This window comes from Microchirus variegatus, assembly GCF_963457635.1.
Source record: "Microchirus variegatus genome assembly, chromosome: 17".
Taxonomy (NCBI): domain Eukaryota; kingdom Metazoa; phylum Chordata; class Actinopteri; order Pleuronectiformes; family Soleidae; genus Microchirus; species Microchirus variegatus.
The window spans coordinates 17,456,640-17,474,551 of NC_139818.1; the positions used below are offsets into that span (position 1 = coordinate 17,456,640).

At 41.3% G+C, this 17,912-nt stretch overlaps 1 protein-coding gene across 1 annotated transcript; it reads right to left on the bottom strand.

The window, feature by feature from the left end:
- On the bottom strand, positions 1-17,900 carry llgl2 (LLGL scribble cell polarity complex component 2). Its single transcript, XM_083903713.1, has 27 exons — positions 17,767-17,900; positions 10,656-10,776; positions 10,080-10,177; positions 9,752-9,833; positions 9,508-9,623; positions 9,193-9,351; positions 7,972-8,134; positions 7,708-7,840; positions 7,560-7,614; positions 7,308-7,462; positions 6,328-6,539; positions 5,980-6,047; positions 5,727-5,880; positions 5,448-5,552; positions 5,186-5,281; positions 4,887-5,083; positions 4,444-4,591; positions 4,171-4,318; positions 3,971-4,087; positions 3,709-3,875; positions 3,361-3,625; positions 3,096-3,225; positions 2,982-3,001; positions 2,717-2,764; positions 2,296-2,338; positions 1,816-1,877; positions 1-1,718 (listed from the first exon to the last, which is right to left on the bottom strand). Exons 2-26 carry the CDS (start codon positions 10,728-10,730, stop codon positions 1,838-1,840), a joined length of 2,994 nt encoding a protein of 997 aa, XP_083759839.1. The 5' UTR covers positions 10,731-10,776; positions 17,767-17,900; the 3' UTR covers positions 1-1,718; positions 1,816-1,837.
- Positions 17,901-17,912: the final 12 nt, after the last annotated feature.

Sequence of the window (17,912 nt, forward strand, 5' to 3'; positions counted from 1 at the left end):
TACAGATCAAAAAAAAAAATTGCTTCTCAAATCAGTTCACTACAAAAATATATTCTTGGTTGATGCTAAAATACCCAGCATTCTGAGACACAGTACCAAAATATTTCCTTGTATGATCTAAAAAGCTGCCAACCCCAGGTACAACAGGCGCACAGGTACAGTTGACACATAGATACTCGTATATATTAAAAACATTTTACTACAATAGCTTACAATTACATTCCTAAATTACATCATTCATTGCTGACATTGTTTTGTTTTTTTAAAAAAAAGGGGTTTACATAAAATTATTAAAAAAACAAAACCCATAGAAACCTGTTCCCCCCCCAAAAAAGAACAGCATGGTGAGCTCTGCAGTAGTGACAAAGTACCTATGGCCGGTTATTTCACAATAGGAACAAAAAGGATGGAAGGGCTGTGAGGGCTGTGTTATTCTAATGCAGTAATGCTGTGACTAGTTAAAATTAAAGTAAATTATAAAATGGAAAATAAAAAAGCAAGTAACCATATTTTAACATACACAATAAATGCATTTTCTTTCTTCTTACGGGGCATTGTTAAAAATGATTTCCCTGGACAGATAATCTGAAAAGTACAGAAGATAATTGATGCCAAAAGTGTAGATTATGAGAAAGCAAATTTGTTTTTATGGAAACTTTGGTCAAAGTTTGAGTACGAGATCTGAAAACAAGAGTAATGAAGTATGAGGTAATGAGTAAAACCGTTGATTTTAAAATGAGGACGTGTGCATAAAAACAATAATAATAAAACTGCCAAATTGTGAAACAACTTAAAGCAGTAAAAAGCTGACTTTGAGTGAAACCGATGACTTTAGGAAAACAAAAATCAATTCTGCTTCAAACACAGACATTAAGGAGTAAAAAAAAAAAATAGACTTTGGTATACTCTGTCAAAAGTTTTCTTAAAAAGACACTTGGACGTATTCATTTTAACTTAGTATGCCATAAGTTTGACTGACCATTAGTCATGGTAGCCATTTAAAATTGCTGACTCATAATCATCACTTTTTCTTGGGATATCCTCATTTTTGATCCAATATCTCACAAGGCTGGTTAATCAACTCACTTAATATCATGCCTCGTCTCGTATCTTTTTTCTTTTCCTGGCAGACGTTAAAACAAAAAAAAAAGGCACAAATCACATGACGTTCAGCATCAAAACGTTTTCCATCTTCATTAGTGAAATCATACCGTCCGTCGCTCGCAGCGTTCACCCACGAGATGAACAGCGGAGCAGACTGAGGTTTTAGTCCCATCCAAACACAGGTGGTGGTGAAAGCCTGGCAAAAAGGATGTGGGCGTAATTGTTATTCAAGTCACACAACTTTGGAAAAGTGGCATCTATTGGCAGACGGCAGATGATGGGGTTGATGATTGAAAGCACTGGTCACATGGTCAGGAATGTGCATCGTGTAGATTTGGGTTAAGCAGTCGTGACCACGCTGCGTGGTCGTCAGGCACAGGCGGCTTCTTCCTTTAAATCCGTCTACACTGTTAGCCTTCAAAACATGGCCGCGGAGCTCCGAGAGCACTACTGCTGCTACTACTACTAAGAGCCCTTTGGTGTCTCTCTACGAGGGTTGAGGTGAACTAAGAGTCAGCGGGAGGTCAGTCACTGAGGAGAAGGGTCAGGGGACAGTAGTGGTTGTAGCTACAGGAATGCAGTAGGCTTGAAAAGCATCGGCAAGTCAGTTCTCTCTGAGGAGACACAAAGAGAATCAATGATTAGGCATAATGGCCCCACATTACCGTATGTTCTGACAGTGACACAAAAGAACAGGTGGCGCGCTCTCACCTGCACCGTCGAGCAGCGTTCCTCATGCTACGGCATTCGTCACATGATTCTCCACGAATGACCTGAGGTTAACAGAGGAGTGAGTTCTTCATACACGTCATCATTTTAAATATAGTTTTGTATTCAAATTCAGGGAATGCACTTCAACGTTTTATTTAGAATAACACATTCATAATGTCATAATGAGGTCAACGCCTACTTGAGCGGTGTCTACCGATGATTGGTTTGTATACGATCGTGCAGCTATCGTGAGCACATTGAGAGGAATTATGTGTTACATGCGTGTCTGAGAGGTGGACCCTCAGCTCACCTTTGAGCTTTATGCTGCATACACATCATGTGAGAGTAAATGTAAATACAACTTTATGACTTCAAGTAGTTATTATGCTACTTTTAACATACAAAATCATTTTTTCACTTAAAGGTATCACTCATGATTCCACCTCATTATATTGAAATGAGGTTACTATTGATACTTACGTCTGGTCTCCCTCCAGGGACTTCTGGATCTCCTGAAGAACTTCTGTAAAAAAATACATTACTGTAAATAAACCAAGGTCTAAATACTCATATGTGACCTGTAGCCACATTTCAGTCACATTAGGATGCAGCTTGCATGGTTGGTGTCAATTGAAGCTACACAAGTCATGCAATGGGGTAGTGTCTGCTTAACATAGCTCTGTGACATCAGAATGCCATTGTCACTGATGATAGTTTCACTTATGTCAATGGGTGCAGAAAGCTGACATAAGAGTTAGAAAAGGCAGCAGGTGGTACATTTACAATGGAAGCCAGACTGAAGAAGGGGATCAAATACAGTAAGAGAAGGACCTGTTGTGGATTAATGTTGCATACATTTAATACATTTTCTCCTCCGTCTCTTTCTCATACGAGTACTCACTCTCGTCATTCAGCAAAGCATGCTCCATTACACGTCTAGCTGCACTTTCTGGAACACACAGGTGGCAGGCAACGAATACATGAATACAGTCAGCCACAAACAAGGTGTGTGTGTGTGTGTAAAAAAAAAACAAGACAGCAAATTAGCAAAAGCACAGATTAAACATGAAATAGAACACTACATTTACACATGTAGTGTTCCTCAGCCAATGGCACAGACAAGTGAGACTGATGCAGTTTTTCAGCATTTAAAAAGGAGAATTTACCTGCGTCCTCACTGTTGCATCTAGAAGGAAAGAGACAAAAACATAATAACCGTGAGTTCTGTGAGAAATTAAAGAATTTCCACAACATAATTAACAAACTCAGAGGGTCTGTACCTCTCAGGTGGCGACCTGTGTTGCACGGCTGTGCCTGAATGAGGAACCTCTACCAAGCAGCGAGGCTCCACCAAATGCCGCGTTGACACGGTGAACCGCTCAAACTCAGACGGAGAGATCAGATAGAAGCCTGAAGGAACACAACAGCACACAGGAGAATTCTGAGAGGTGCAACCAAAAGAGAATAACATGTATTTAGATAAAAAATATTATCACAGAGGGTCCTCACGAGTATAAGAGTATAAGTGAGAAAGTATGTTTTTACCCTGGCCGTGCTTCGTAAATACACAGGAGGCGATGCCGCTGACGTCCTCTCGACGGACGCAGGGATAGTTAACCTGCATCTTGATTCCAGGCAGCGACACCACGTGCACGTCACCCTGATTGGTCAAAACCATGAGGCCGCTCTCACCATAGTCCTCAGACCGGCTGCTGCCAAACCAGGAGACTCCTACTCTCCGTACTCTGGAGCCGTCAATGGCCGTCAGCTTTAACTTCATCTTAGCACTGACCTTAGGCAGGCTGAAGAGCTGAACACACAGGTACACCAGGTCGAGTTCGAGTTATATATTTAACACAAGACGGAGCGTGTGTCTGCGTGTGTGATCCTAACCTTAAACTGCTCCTCAGAAATGACCAGTAGCTGGTGTGAACCATGCATGTCGGGTGAGCGAGCGAGGTCATGGGCCACCTCTAGAGGCTCAGGGAGAGGAGCGCCATGTCCATCTATCACCGCTATACCAACAACGGGAGCCCGGTGCATCAGCTGGATCTCCTTAGCTGGATTCAAGTGTGCAATGACAGAAGAGGAGAGGTTAATGGGGCAATAAGATTGAGGTGAGGCAACTGCCGTGATCTTCTGAAATGTTTATTACCTGGATGTGCTGTGACAGGTTCTTCTGCTCTGTGCTCTACAGGAGGCAGACGGAGCATGTATGCAAACACACAGCCACCATTTGTCCCTGCCCATAGGGAGGGTGTGTTATGAGAACCTGCGACACAATGAGGTGGAAAAACATGAGGCATGATAAACAGATTTTTATGGACTGCGTCAGAGTTGGAAGGTGCCACTCACTGTCTGCGAGGAAGGTGTCGGCAAAGTAGAGCGTTCGCACGAGACCGGTGAAGGAGTCGTCCGAGGAGCGAGCCTCGATCTTCCTCTGGACCGGAGCCAGCTCCATTTCAGCCAGCTCTGCCTCCAGACGAGCGTTGGCATCCTGAAGCTGCTCAGAGAGAACACAGTGGCGACAGTCTTAGAATAGTAACTTCTCATGGTGACGGCAACAGCGTGTGAAGCAGGCCACTTTATGTTATCACCGCTGTGAGGCACAGAACATGACAGACCAACCTTCGCAGCATTGTTGACATGATGTTTTCTTATCGAGACTCTGCTGCGTCTCATTCTCCTGAAAGACTGACGGAGGGATTTCTTGATGCTCTTTACTCTGGACAGAGGACCTTCCATTGCCAGCTGGTCAGTGGGGTTTAAGGTACATCTACAGAAACAAGGGGAAATAGTAGGTTTTTTTTGTTTTGTATTTTAAAACCATGGCTGTACAACATTTGGCACGTGCAATTTATTTCTGAATTTGTTCCTATATTCTGTTTCGGGTCAGTTGAAATGAGGATGACTTGCAGTTAAAAGCTTACAAAACATCTGCCATCACATAGATGATGTGTCAACAAGGCAGGTGGACTAGAATAATTATTCAACGTGTTCAAATGCTGGTTGTAGATGTGTGCTCGATGAAGCGGGGACAGGCAAGTACAAATACAGCTTTAATCGCTTACTTGACTAGGACATTGTTCTTCTGTTGGTAATCATACACGCCAAAACCGTGACTCGTTCCAAAAGCTACCAACTTCCACTCCGAGTGCAACGTCAGTGCGGTGATCACAGCAGGAGGCTGGCACTGGACCAGAGCGAAGGGCTGGAAGCCTGGCGGAAACAATACTGGCTCATCTCGCACATCCAGACGAGTGTGACCCTTAGACACAAGAAAAAAAGTAATAAGATTATAGTGGTAATGAAACAGTGAGGTAAAAGATTTCAGCTTTGATTTCATGTTAAACTGTGTAACACTACTTACCTTCCAACGAAAGCCCTCTTGGCCCTGCAGCAAGTCCACAACTTTAGCCTCCACACTCTGCTCTGCTGCCTCATCGTTAAGTTCCAGCACCAGAATCTGCAAAACACGGTGGATTAAGTTAAGTTAATAAACAGCACACCTACATGAAAATATACATGGGTGGTAGGACCTAATATTTACAGCAAAAGTGTTTTTGATCTGGTCCACACATGGTACACATCATAATACAATAATGTTGATAAATGTTGGACAGTCCTCTCACCTGTCCAGCCGTGCCAGCCACAGTCAGATAACCACTGTATTTACAAAGATGGATCTTCTGAACGCCAAGCCTCGGGTCATCACTGTAGGGGTCGAAACAGCCAACCTGGAAGACACAGTGGAAATGTAAAAACAATGTACCATAATATGGGGAGGTTGTAAAAAAAAACAGCTTAGCTAAAGCCAACACGCCAACTCACCACAGGGGATACTCAGTAAATTTTCCACATTTATCTAGAGTCAAAAGTGCAATCGTCTGTGCTTTCCCTGTAGTACAAACCTTCCTGAATGGTGGCCACTCTCCCTCAGTGCCCTGGTTTAAGTTGTCATTGGGATCACCGTCTGTGTGAAAAACTCCAGCTGTGCTCAACTTGTACATGGGATACAAACAGACTCCCGACGCATCCCAGAAACGCACCGTTCCGTCCTCGTGTCTACAAACAAAGAAAGAAAAGCAATATTTATAAATGATTTGCAGGCTGTCAGAGAAAATGTTCCAGCAGATGTTTCCAAAAAAGTTCTCCTGTACTGACCCTGTGAGCAGCAGGTCTCTCTGTGGAGGGTCTGGGGCCAAGTTCTGGCCTCCCGTTACTGGCCATGGCTGCAAGGAGTGAGAGGAAATGAAAGTTTAACAATAACATCAGAGTAAATGAGATTTGCTCAACCATAAATGAATACCATATATATCACTGCATACCACACATAATACAAATGTCTGCAGGGAATTATTTTGGGTCAGTATTTTTTAGACTTAGAGTGTTACCTTTATACTATAGGGGTTGGCCCATTTAAATTTACTGTGCTTGATTATAGCTTTAAGTGCAACAGTACTGCTTTACATCTCCTTTAAACAATGGATCTTAGGCTGTTCTAAGGCATACCTTTTTAGAGTAGTGTGTGTTCTGCAGGTCCCCGGCAGCAATGATCCTTTCCCAGAGTTTGAGGGGGATGGCGGAGACGTGGTGGGAACAGGTGATGGCTGAGCTGTGGAGGGGAACCAGGTATGGTGTCTGAATGACAGGCCAGCCCTCCGTCTGCAAGTCAATTACCACCAACTCCTCCTCTACCAGGACCACCAGTGCACTGGGATCGCCTGCAGATCAACAGACAAAAATTACACCCACACACTGATAGGGAAATTATTCCTCTAACTTTTACCAATCATGTCAACATCTATCAACGCAACAAATGAAGCCAGAGTGATAGAAGTTAAAGGTCACCTAAATACAAGCACCCATACATGAACTTTGAATAAAATCTGGAAAAAATGAATGCAATTCAGCCATAGATTATCTGCTCAAATAATAAGTAATGAGGAGCAAGCCTTCAGTGACAACCTTTAAGCAACTGGAACATTTGCATTTACAGGTTCAGAGACTGATTTCTGAAGATACATTAAAAAGTAACTGGAAAGGTTGTTGCACAAAGATCCCTGGATGAGTTATTTGGGCATCTGCCAACTCATCCTATGCTGTAAATAAGTTATTTAAATAGACAAGCCTGACAGACAGGTTTAGTGTGTCATTCACAAAGTAGGTACTACAATAGCTTGAGTCAGCAGGAGGGAGAGAGAGTCAGTCTTCTTAAGTGATGTTTTTTCCCCCCTCAAGACTCTTCTTATCACAGCTCAAGCTAGGCCACCTCCAGATGAGGTGAGGACAATATAATCACATTACAAGTACAACACATTCCATATAAATTACACCTGCATCAACATGAGTTTCTACTTAACCAGAGAATGTATCCAGATATAGGGTAAGAGCAGATGGGGGTACAGAAATTACCCCTTTGTCCAGGAGAAGGACTCCTTCAATCTACCTTTTTTTACTGGTTTACAAAATATAAAAATGGCACTGCCTACCTGTGTGCTGTGGTCCTTCTCGGATGACAAAGAAGTCGATGATCCTGGAGGTGAAGTCCAAGGCCACATGCTTTTTACCGTGGATCACCGTGATACTGTGTCTGTCCCCATAACTGGCCCTTGGCATGCCACCGCTGAACAGCAGGAATGGAGGTCTGTGTGTCATGCAAAACGAGACTTTTGGTCAGCTTGCTCCAAATATAATGCCACAGCATGGTCATAGAACACGTGTCACAGATGAATCTCACTTACCCTTCTTCGGTAGGTACCTGAACTATTTTAGAAATGGCCTTACAGGGGAAATGTCCTGTAAAAAGAGAATCATTATACTTTAGAAAAAAAAACCACAGAAGATTGTTTGACAGAAAATACTTGTTAAGTGGACTATTTTTGTCCTCACCGTAAGGAATGTCTGATTTCTCTTCCTCGTCATTTACATCCTCTCTACCGACCATCCATCGACAGTAACTTCCGTCGCTGTGAGAACTGAGAATGTAGCTACCATCATCTGTCCACCATATACTCTCGAGTTGCTATAGTTACATAGAAAATACAAAAAGCAACTATTAAAAACCAAGCATGATGGTTATGGGCAATGTGTATAAATGAACAGGTAAAATTCCATGTAGGTCATGGGCCTTAGAGTCTGTCCCAGAACAAGTACCTGTGTTGCAGGGATGTGCTGTCTGGCAGACTGTTTCTCAAGATCCCATATTACCATGAGACCTCGGCCATAGCCAATAACAACCTGGTTTGGGTTAACTGGGTTTTCCTGTAAGGCTTCTACATGTTCCAGATTCCGTCGGCCAATATAGTCATCTGGTACACTAGAAAAAAGGAAGAAAGAGAGAGAGAGAGAGAAAGTAAATCAGAGCTGCATCCTACACTACACACAGTAGATTGCATTGCTTTTTAATTGATTCAGTGCCAGTTAATTTGATATAGGCAGAGGTGGAAAGCAACGAAATACATTTACTCAAGTTACTGTATTGAATACTTTTTTTGTGTATTTTGTATTTTTTTAAGTACAATTTAAAATCAGGATTTTGTATTTTACTTGAATACATATTGACTCAAGTATTGTATTTAGCTACATTATAAATCCTATCCGTTACTGAGTAAAAATAAAAATTCAGGACAATGAAAACCTACAGGGGGAAAATATACACCAGAACCACTGGCGCGTGAACAGAGGGCGCGCGCCAAAAAAGGCGTAATATCCTGGGTCGCGCCGGGCGCGTGAGCTCCAAAATAGTTTTGGATTTCTGACCCCTTGTCATATTTCTACTACCCTCTAACTAAGTAACTTTAAGTACATTTCAAATAAACTACTTTTTACTTCTACTTGAGTACATTTTCAGATGACTACTTTTACTTCTACTTGAGTAATATTTGATCAAACTATTGGTACTTTTACTTAAGTACAATATTTTAGTACTTTTTCCATCTCTGGATATAGGTTTAGAATGTTTTCGGTAACTCTATAAGGGTTATTTGTGAGCTTTGCCTTTCCCTGTGGAAAAGTAACAAAATAAAAATACCACAAAGGCCACAGTTTGAGCATAAGTATTTTGAAACATTTTAAGAAAAAAATCCCCATCCTGTTATAGCTAGACAGTGAATGATTATACTGGATGGCAGAAGAGGAAGTGGTGACATTCGATGTTTCATAGGTAATTCAGTAAACATTACTGGCACCAAGTCATTTTTTAAGCCACCTTGGTCCATTTATCCTGTAAATCCAAGTCTAGCTCTGCTAACTTTTAAGTGGTCACAGCTGTGACACCAGTATTAGAATGCTTCTATTATATTCCACAAAAAAAAATTGGTGCATGAGCACAGAGAGACAGCAGTCTGGTGATGATGATGTGCTGCGGCTGCCAACCTGCTGGCAACTTGTTCGAGACTGATGTTCCTCTCCTCCAGCTCTCTAAACCCCGGGACTTCAACGACAAAGACGTGTCCTCCCTCCGTACCCAACAGCAGAAGCTCCCCTGACGAGTGGGCCAGCACTGCTGTGACTCTTGTGACACTTGGGGGAGCGCTAGAAAGGAACAGACAAAGAGGAAAGTGATTTGCCATTCTGACAATTTAATTTAAAACGCTTTGGAGATTAATTATTGAAAAGGCAAAAACATCTGATCCACCAATTGAACAGTTATTACAGAAATAAATTAGCAAAATGTCTTGTGTATTTTACCCAGGTGGTCCTGTGAGCATAAAACGTCCGACCTCCAGCAGCTCCGACAGTCCATTGTGGGCTCGTAAAGTCCACATATGAAGACTGTTGTCATCCAGCAAAGTCACCAATTCAACCTGCACATGAGCAGCACAGTCGAGAAACGTCACGTAGGAAGTTAAGAAGTGGTTAGCATCATGTACTTAAAGCTCTGTTAAGTCTACTGACAACAATACTTGGTCAACTTGGTCATCTCTTACATTACCTGGTGGGGAAGGAAGTGCACCTGTGTGACGGCAGCATTCTCGTCATGTAAACCCATGAATTCCACACCTGGATCTCCATACCTGACCATCGGTCAAGGACATTCTATTTATAATTAGGTTGGATATTTAAACTGCTTATAGTCAGGTAGTTATAGTGATAAACTTAGGCTATAAGTTAAACAACAAGCCAATCAGGGCAAAGTTAATGACTACATCAACATCAGAGATCATTTATAAGAACTGTGACTTTACAAAATCTCAACAGCTATACTTTAATTTATATTCTACTTATGTATAAACATTTTGAATGTGTTAAGTCAAGGATACAGTTTGATGGCTCCAGAGCGGTTGCCAATGGCCAGCAGCTTCAGGGAGGGACTGTACCCCAAAGCACTAGGCTGGTGGGGGAACCCATGCTCCAACGTCTGCAGAAGATAGAGTGTACAGACAAGTGGAAGGTGAGACTGAGCCCCAACAGCAGAGACAATGACACAAAAGGACCAAGAATAAGGGGGCAAGCAGTCAAGTAACAAAACAGTGACAGAAACATGGCAAAATCCAGGCAGGTACATTCTTTGGACTGACGAAATTACAGATTTTATGCTCCATCAGCTTAAAGATGTTGGATATTTCCAAGTTAATGGATGGTGTGAAGACGCATGCAAAGACACCCCATCAAATAAATCAATTTCCCACCAGTGCTTGTATAATGGGCTGGCAGCAATCAGGAAGTACAGTTTCATGTTTGAAGCATGTGTGTAACATTAGCGGAATTCTCCAACAAGAGCCACTGTCATAACACATGATTGTTACACATAACACCAACAGCAGCAATTTAACCGTCACCTGTTGTGATGCATTCAAAAAGGTTTCAGAGGCCTTTGGTGAGTGAGGTTCACTTGCCTTGCTGAAATGGTAGAGTTCCTGTTTGAGTCGATCTCTGTGGGACTCGTGGCCATGTCGCTTAAACCTCTTCATCCTCTCTCAAGCATTAGTGTAGAGCCTGTAGGCTCTCTGCCACAAGCTGCATGAAGGACAGAGAAGAGACAGAGAGAGGAAATGAGACAATGTGTGCGTGAGATAAGCACTTTGAACAGCCGTGCAACAGTTCACCAAGAAAGACCATATGTTTTGTTTGTGGTGTGATCCATTTGTAAATTGAAGATCATACAGATACAATTGCCTTCACGTCAATGAAAGGTACAACCACAGAGCTGCATCTTATAAGCTTCTGAGCCACATTGTCTGCACTGAGGCCCACAGAATTAAGTGACAAAAGAAAGAAGCTCGGTGCACAATATTACAGACTATGGGAAACATCTCTCAAATACAGTCAGACATATGATCCACGGTGTCACAAGTCTGTGACAAACGTCTGAGCCATGAATCACAGTTTTCCGTCTGAACCAGCTCATTTTCTTCAGTCCAAATTATACGCTTATATTAGCAGTGCTGACTTGACTCACTGCTGGGCTCTGCCAGGCTTTTCCAGCTCCAGCCTCCTCAAACACTGTTATAACAAGAAAGAGTAGAGCTGACTACATTCTAACTAAGCTCAGATTCCCACTGAATTACATATTAACAATGATTCATTTCCCTCTAGGAAGGTGATTATATTTGTTGGCATCCCACTGAACAGTAAGACATACTGTACTTGCATCAACATGAGTAGCTGTCTTTTGGGCACTAACTCATTGACTCGGGAGTTGATTGGGTCAATGCGTCTTCACCATTACATTTAAGAGTAGATGTACTTAGTTATTTTCTCTGACCAGACAAATTAAAAACAAAGCTTGTCCAGGTGTCATCATAACCTTTAATTGTTAATTTTTTGAGGACTGGAAATAAACCCTTCACACAACCATTTCTTGCCTTGGTGATTGATGAATTAAAACAGTACGTACGAGTCAAGCCCATAGAAACCTGCCCACAGCTAACGACTTTCAATGTCTTTAGAATTAAGTGTACTTTCGCCACTACAAGCCCTGATATACAAAAAGATGCAAACAGGGAAGCCAATGTGCAGTTTGGTGAGCATGGTGGTTATTATCAAAAACAGCCGTCAACACATGCTGCGTGTCACGTGTGGGTTAGTCTCTGCAGCATTCATACGTACTAATCCCACTTTCCTTTTTTTCTCCTCCAATCTGACTAAGTATGGGTTTTCAAGTGACTTGACAGACATTAAAACCCAAATCAACCAGTCACTTCCCACTCACACACTTCATTTTTGATACCCAGTATTTATCAGTGGCCACGAATGAGACTGCACATTATAATTATGTGAACAGCAGACAGCAGAGCTGTCCATTCTGACAGTAAGATTAACCTCCTCTGCCACCTCTCAGAAGCCAGAGAACCCACACAAACACAAGGAGAACATACACACATCGCACAGGAAAGAATGGGGGGATGACCCGACCCGTTGCTGCAATGATTTAAAGTTTCATTCCAAATAGTTTCAGGTTTTAAACTCAACTTTAAATGTGATGAATGCTGCTCTGGTCACAGCTAAAGAATAAGGCTAAGGAATGGAAAATATAACAGAACAAATCCAAGAAACACAATAATTTCATGGAATACAAAAACATAATTATAGTCCAAAGTGCTCAGGTCCCAGCAGAATTCACAAGCCGATTTTTCCAATGTTAAGTAAAACGCCAACCATTTGTTGCGTTCAAGTTCTCAAATCACATCTTGTGTATCATTTTAAGTAAATAGCTCTGGAATTTGTTGTTTGTTTGTGAGTTGTTTGAATAACATAACCCTTTTTTCTGATATTTTATCTACAACAAAATGATTGAATCAGCTACTCAATAATTAAAATTATAGTGGTATAATTCAAGGGAATTAACATTCCGTTACTGCGTGGAATTCATAAGATTTTCCACATTATAAATTAAAAACACAATTTTCCCCATTAAATGACTGGATTAGTAGTTACACAGCACTCACGTGGGCCACTTGCATTGCCAAATAAAACTGTTATTGTCACAGGGAAGTACCTGCTAGTTTCAGGTTAATCAGAAGAACAATGGCAGGTCAGAAGTGAACAACACAGAAACAGATCAGACCAGTTTCAACCCAGTTCGACAGTTCCCGTTTCACCCTCGGATATGGATTTTTCCCTGGAATTTACCTTGGCAGAGGGAGAGCAATCAGCCTGGTGAGACACAGCAGTAACTGATAATGAATGCTGCATTTCCCTCCCATTGTTTGATCTACAGTGAGCTCATCTCTCAGCAGCAAGATAAGGTTACATTTAATATTAACCGATGGTAGCAAATTCACCCAAACACAAGTGTCGTCTCCATCTTTATTTCCTTCAATTTAGTGATGTCATCAAATTCCCAGATTCCCAGCATATCTGCTAAGCCGGTTAAGTGGAGGAGGGAGTCAATGGAGGAAAGAAATGTGAAAAAACTTGCCTGAACACGACAACAATAACAACAACTGCAGGAAAAGGCCACTCAGCTAGCAGAGGTGCTACATGGGCTGCGTCTCTCAACAACTTTGTGCTTAATGAGATACGAGTATGCGCTGCCAGAAAATGCCTGGAATCCAAAACACTCACTTATGGACTTATGCAATCAGCAACTATGCCAGCACTTGCTGCGAGACAGGAAAAGGTTGAGAAAGAGAGAGAGAGTAACATCTGATCACAGTCACAAGTGCACACACATTTATCAAAATGAAGCTAGAAAATAAACCATACACACAAACGGTAGAGTGGACGTTGTCCGACAGCCGCTGTCAGACACCACAGCCTGAGAGATTTGGCTTGCACACACTGGCGACCTTCCTGTGACAACACTCCCTTCGACATATACAAACAGGCCGCTGATGATAAGGCAGTAAAATTAAACTGTTGGTGTACAGCATGTCAGTGAACCCTTCTTGGTTCTAAAATCAGCACTAAAGTATGTATGCTAAAACATACTATTTTAAATTATTAAATAAAAAAATAAAAAAATAAAAAATAAAAAATGCATTTGCTTCGAGATTCTAGTTCACATCAGTCACATCTACATGCATGGAATGCAGTTAGAGTGTAACAAAGCAAGCAAATGTAAGATGTTAGCCGATATCATGGACGGTATTGGCCAGATACAACGGATATCCGTGAGAAAGAAAAATTCCGATAAGGTGCTAAAAATCTGAACGATTGCAAAAATGCTTCACTAAGCATGGACTGAAAATGTAAATAAGAAAGCAGCAACAGCATGTTTGCTGGGTCACAGTATGATTATTTCTTCTTAATAGGAGCATCATTTTGTTACCGAGTTGGAGGATGATGTTTTGACATGGCTAGTAAAAAAATATGTTTAGTAGTTTAACAGATGTCTAATGACTACATCAGACTGATTTCAGTTTCGGTATCCTAGACAAAAAAGGTGGTATAAAGCCACTGGCTTGAATAAGACAATGCAAGCGGTCATGTGATATGCATTTTTAGGAGTGTTCTTATGGACAAAGATGACGCCTGATACAGTCTTTTTGGAGGTGTCGTCAGCAGCCCAACAAAAACCAACAGAAAACCAACCAAAAACACGGTATGAAAGGATTTCAAGACCGAGTTGTGGTCAAGATGCAAATGACATGACTTCATATCCCAGATAATGAGTCATTATAATGTCAGCTTCTCTGCAAAAGGTGACAATTATGTACAAATTAATATGACCTGCACACTTGGGAACAGCTCTCCCACTGTCCTCAACACAACAGAAATGAGATCTTGTCAGTTCTGGGTGTGGCTTGCAGAGTATCATATCTCTCACAAACTCATTCCCTCCTTCCTGTAATCAGAAACAGGGAGAGACGGAGAAGACAGGAATGATAACACAATGTTTACGCTACAAAAAACTGAAATGGCAACTGAGAGTGGGGTAATTATATTGCGTTTGTCATCACAGTTACCTGCTCTATTTCCGACATATTACATATTTCACAGTGTTGCGCTGTCCCCAGTTTGACGCTCAGCCCACCTCCACCTGCTTAAACTATTCTAAGTTAGATGAAGTGAAATTTTTGAAATAGTAAAATTAACCTGAAATAACTGACAGTATATACATCTACGTACATATACAATTTAAAATGAGAAAGAGATCCCTATCATAGAGTATTTCTAATCAATCACTCATAATGACTAGCCAAACAGTTATCAGTATGAGCAGTGTTTGGCTGATGTAATAAATATCTACAAGCTTAATCTTGAGATTAAGTGACTTGGTTCCACCTGCTATAGTCCTGCTGTGACAATGAAGATGAAGGCCAGGTCAAAATGGCTAACAAGAAAGCCTCAAAGATATTCATCATTTTGCCTTGAGAAATTGATCAACTGAGAAACAGCTGTGATGAGCATGGTGATATTGTTAAGCCATGTTAGTAAATGGGTGCGCCTGTCTTTGTGTATCGAAGTATATATGGACAAATAATTGCAATCATTGTCGTTTTACGTATAAAACATGAACAAGCTCTGATTTTCAATTTGAATTCAATGAGCACAAACACAAATGTTACTATCAATGCTTTTTAACGTAAACCTTCACACAGTCTGCAAGTGTTTTTGCCACTCCCCCTCCAACATTTGACAACTGCAACAGTTGACTTTAATCAAGAATATAAGATTAACTTTATCCGAGAGCAAATTATGCTGTTAGTTTGCAAAATATGCTGCTTTGCTGCCAGTGAGGTCATGTGTTGTCCTCAATTACCCTTTTAAGTGAACATGCATGGAAAAACCTACAATAGATTGACTTGGTGAGTTGATAACCACTGTTGTATGACCACTTGGCACACTGTTAACTTCAGGTTTAACCCTGGATTACCAAGATTACAAAATTATTTTAAAAACAGTGGAGTGGACACATGGAAAGCATAAGACAACAAAAATATTTAAAAAATCTACTGACACACAAAAAAAAATCAGCTGGAGGTGCAGGAGCGAAAATTATGAGTGAACGGTCAAAATGGATAGAAAGCAAATTAAATTGACAAATTAGTAATAGACTCCATTCTATTACAGGGTCTGACAATGCTGAATTTTCTTATTCTTGGGCAAAGCTGGTCAAAACACATAACAGCCATTATTCAAACTGTACTTGCAGTAGAGAGAAACAAAATTATTTCGGTATTAACAAGCAACACAGCATTGTTAGAAGTCAACTTTGTGTCTGTCACCTTCACCCACATTGGAGGAATTAGGATGACTGACCTTTACAGACAGTGAACTCAAAACCTTGTGACCCATAAAAGGGACTGATGAAGAAACAACAAGATCCATTGAGCTTCTCTGCAAAAGGTATCAGTGCACCTTTGTGACAGCAGAAGCTGAGCATATGAATATCACATCTGTGCACGAAAAAACTTTTGTTATATGAAATGTAAAAGTATTATACTTTACGCTTGGTACATCCACACTTTGTTTAGAGCTTTCTGTTCTCAGCAGGTGAGATATCACCTTTATCTTAGCTTGAGAATAAATCAAGCAGAAAGATTTTCTGTCAAAATAACTGCTCATTCAGTACATACTGCACTTTTGCAAACCTTATTTAAATAGAATTGTACTTGAAGTCAAGGGAGCGAGTATAATTCCACATGTTCATGGTTAGATATGTTAGTTTACCTGTGCACAACAAAGACTGATTTTTTATACATCACATTGTTTATAAATCAAAATGCGTTTTAGATCAAGACTAATATAAAAATCATAGCAAACTGAGCAAGTGACTTGGCCTAAGTTAAGGAAGGCCAATTTATTTTGCCACCATATTCGTTTTGGGTGGACTTTACCATGCAGGTGGGATAGCACTAAAGTTTACAGAGAACAAAGGCTTTTTTTGTTTGACTAGTCTTGTGCTGATGCAGGTGGAGCCAAGGGACACTGCCCTCGTGTCCTTCAGTATTCAGATTAGACATTCTGTAGCTGGTGCTGTTTGAATGCTATAAAACTTAAGCCTCTCATCACAAGCCAGGATTTATAAAGGCAGAGGACCAAGCTCTATTTGCAGATGTTGGAGGAAGATGCAGCCAACACAAAATTAACCCACATGCATCTCACTTTTCAGTGCCGACACTGAGGCGGTTGAATACAGGCTACATGGGTTTATACTATTTAACAACATTTTTATTCTGCTTATTTATCGGGTTTCAGTACAGAAACCAGCCGAACCGGTGAAACGCATCTTCCTCTTACACACAAACAAACACACACACACCACAATTGCTCATGCTGAAAACCAGACAGTTGACTCCAAGGGCTTACTAACATACCTGCTGAGGAGACACACCTTGCTGAAGTTAGCTTAGCTTCGCACAGTTTCCGTCATTTTGCAATTCAGGTTGTAATAAGTCACTTGGCTGCTATACCCAGCGCTTTAACGACCGTATTGCCTCGACACATTGTTTATTGTATTGTGAGTTCAATTAATGGCAACTGAACCCAATAAAAACATAAAATACATTTGAGTCCCTGTGCCGCATTTCATGCTGGTGTCGTAATAAACAAACCACCTTGAAACATGAATAGCACTGCGTATAATATGGCACACTTCACATTAAGGCTATCTAAAACATACAACCACCTAGCACAAGTTAAAAGAGCACACCAAATATGGTTGAGCAAGAAAATGTGATTGTTAGAGGTGACTCAAGTGGCTGGAAGTTAACCGTACACCCAATATAGTCCACACAGAATACGCATAATGAAATGGAAAAGCAGAGAAAAGTCTAATACTAAATCTATGTAATTAGCAAGTTAGCTCCGAACAGGGCAACAACGTTGAAGTGCCTAATGTCTGAGCGGAATAATATAGGGATTAGCCTGTTAGCCATAGGGCACCGCGAAGAGTGATGCCAGGCTAAGGTAGCAACTTTTACTAGCCTCAGTTGGACGCGTTCCCTGTGCTGGAGCAGAAGTGAGCTGGGCTGTTGTTTAACTGGCTGCCAAGCAAACACCTGTGGTCACCAGCTCACTGTGAGTGAAACCGTGCGGGCCCACCTCCTAAATCCCCACCTGATTCAAAACGTCCGTGGCGAAGCCAACGTCCTCCTCCTGTCTACACAGCCGCCAGATAAGACTGTCGTTGGCCGGGACACCTCGCCTCCTTGGGAGTGGAGTAAAAAAAATGTGGTGAGACCGAAAAAGAACAATCCCAGGAT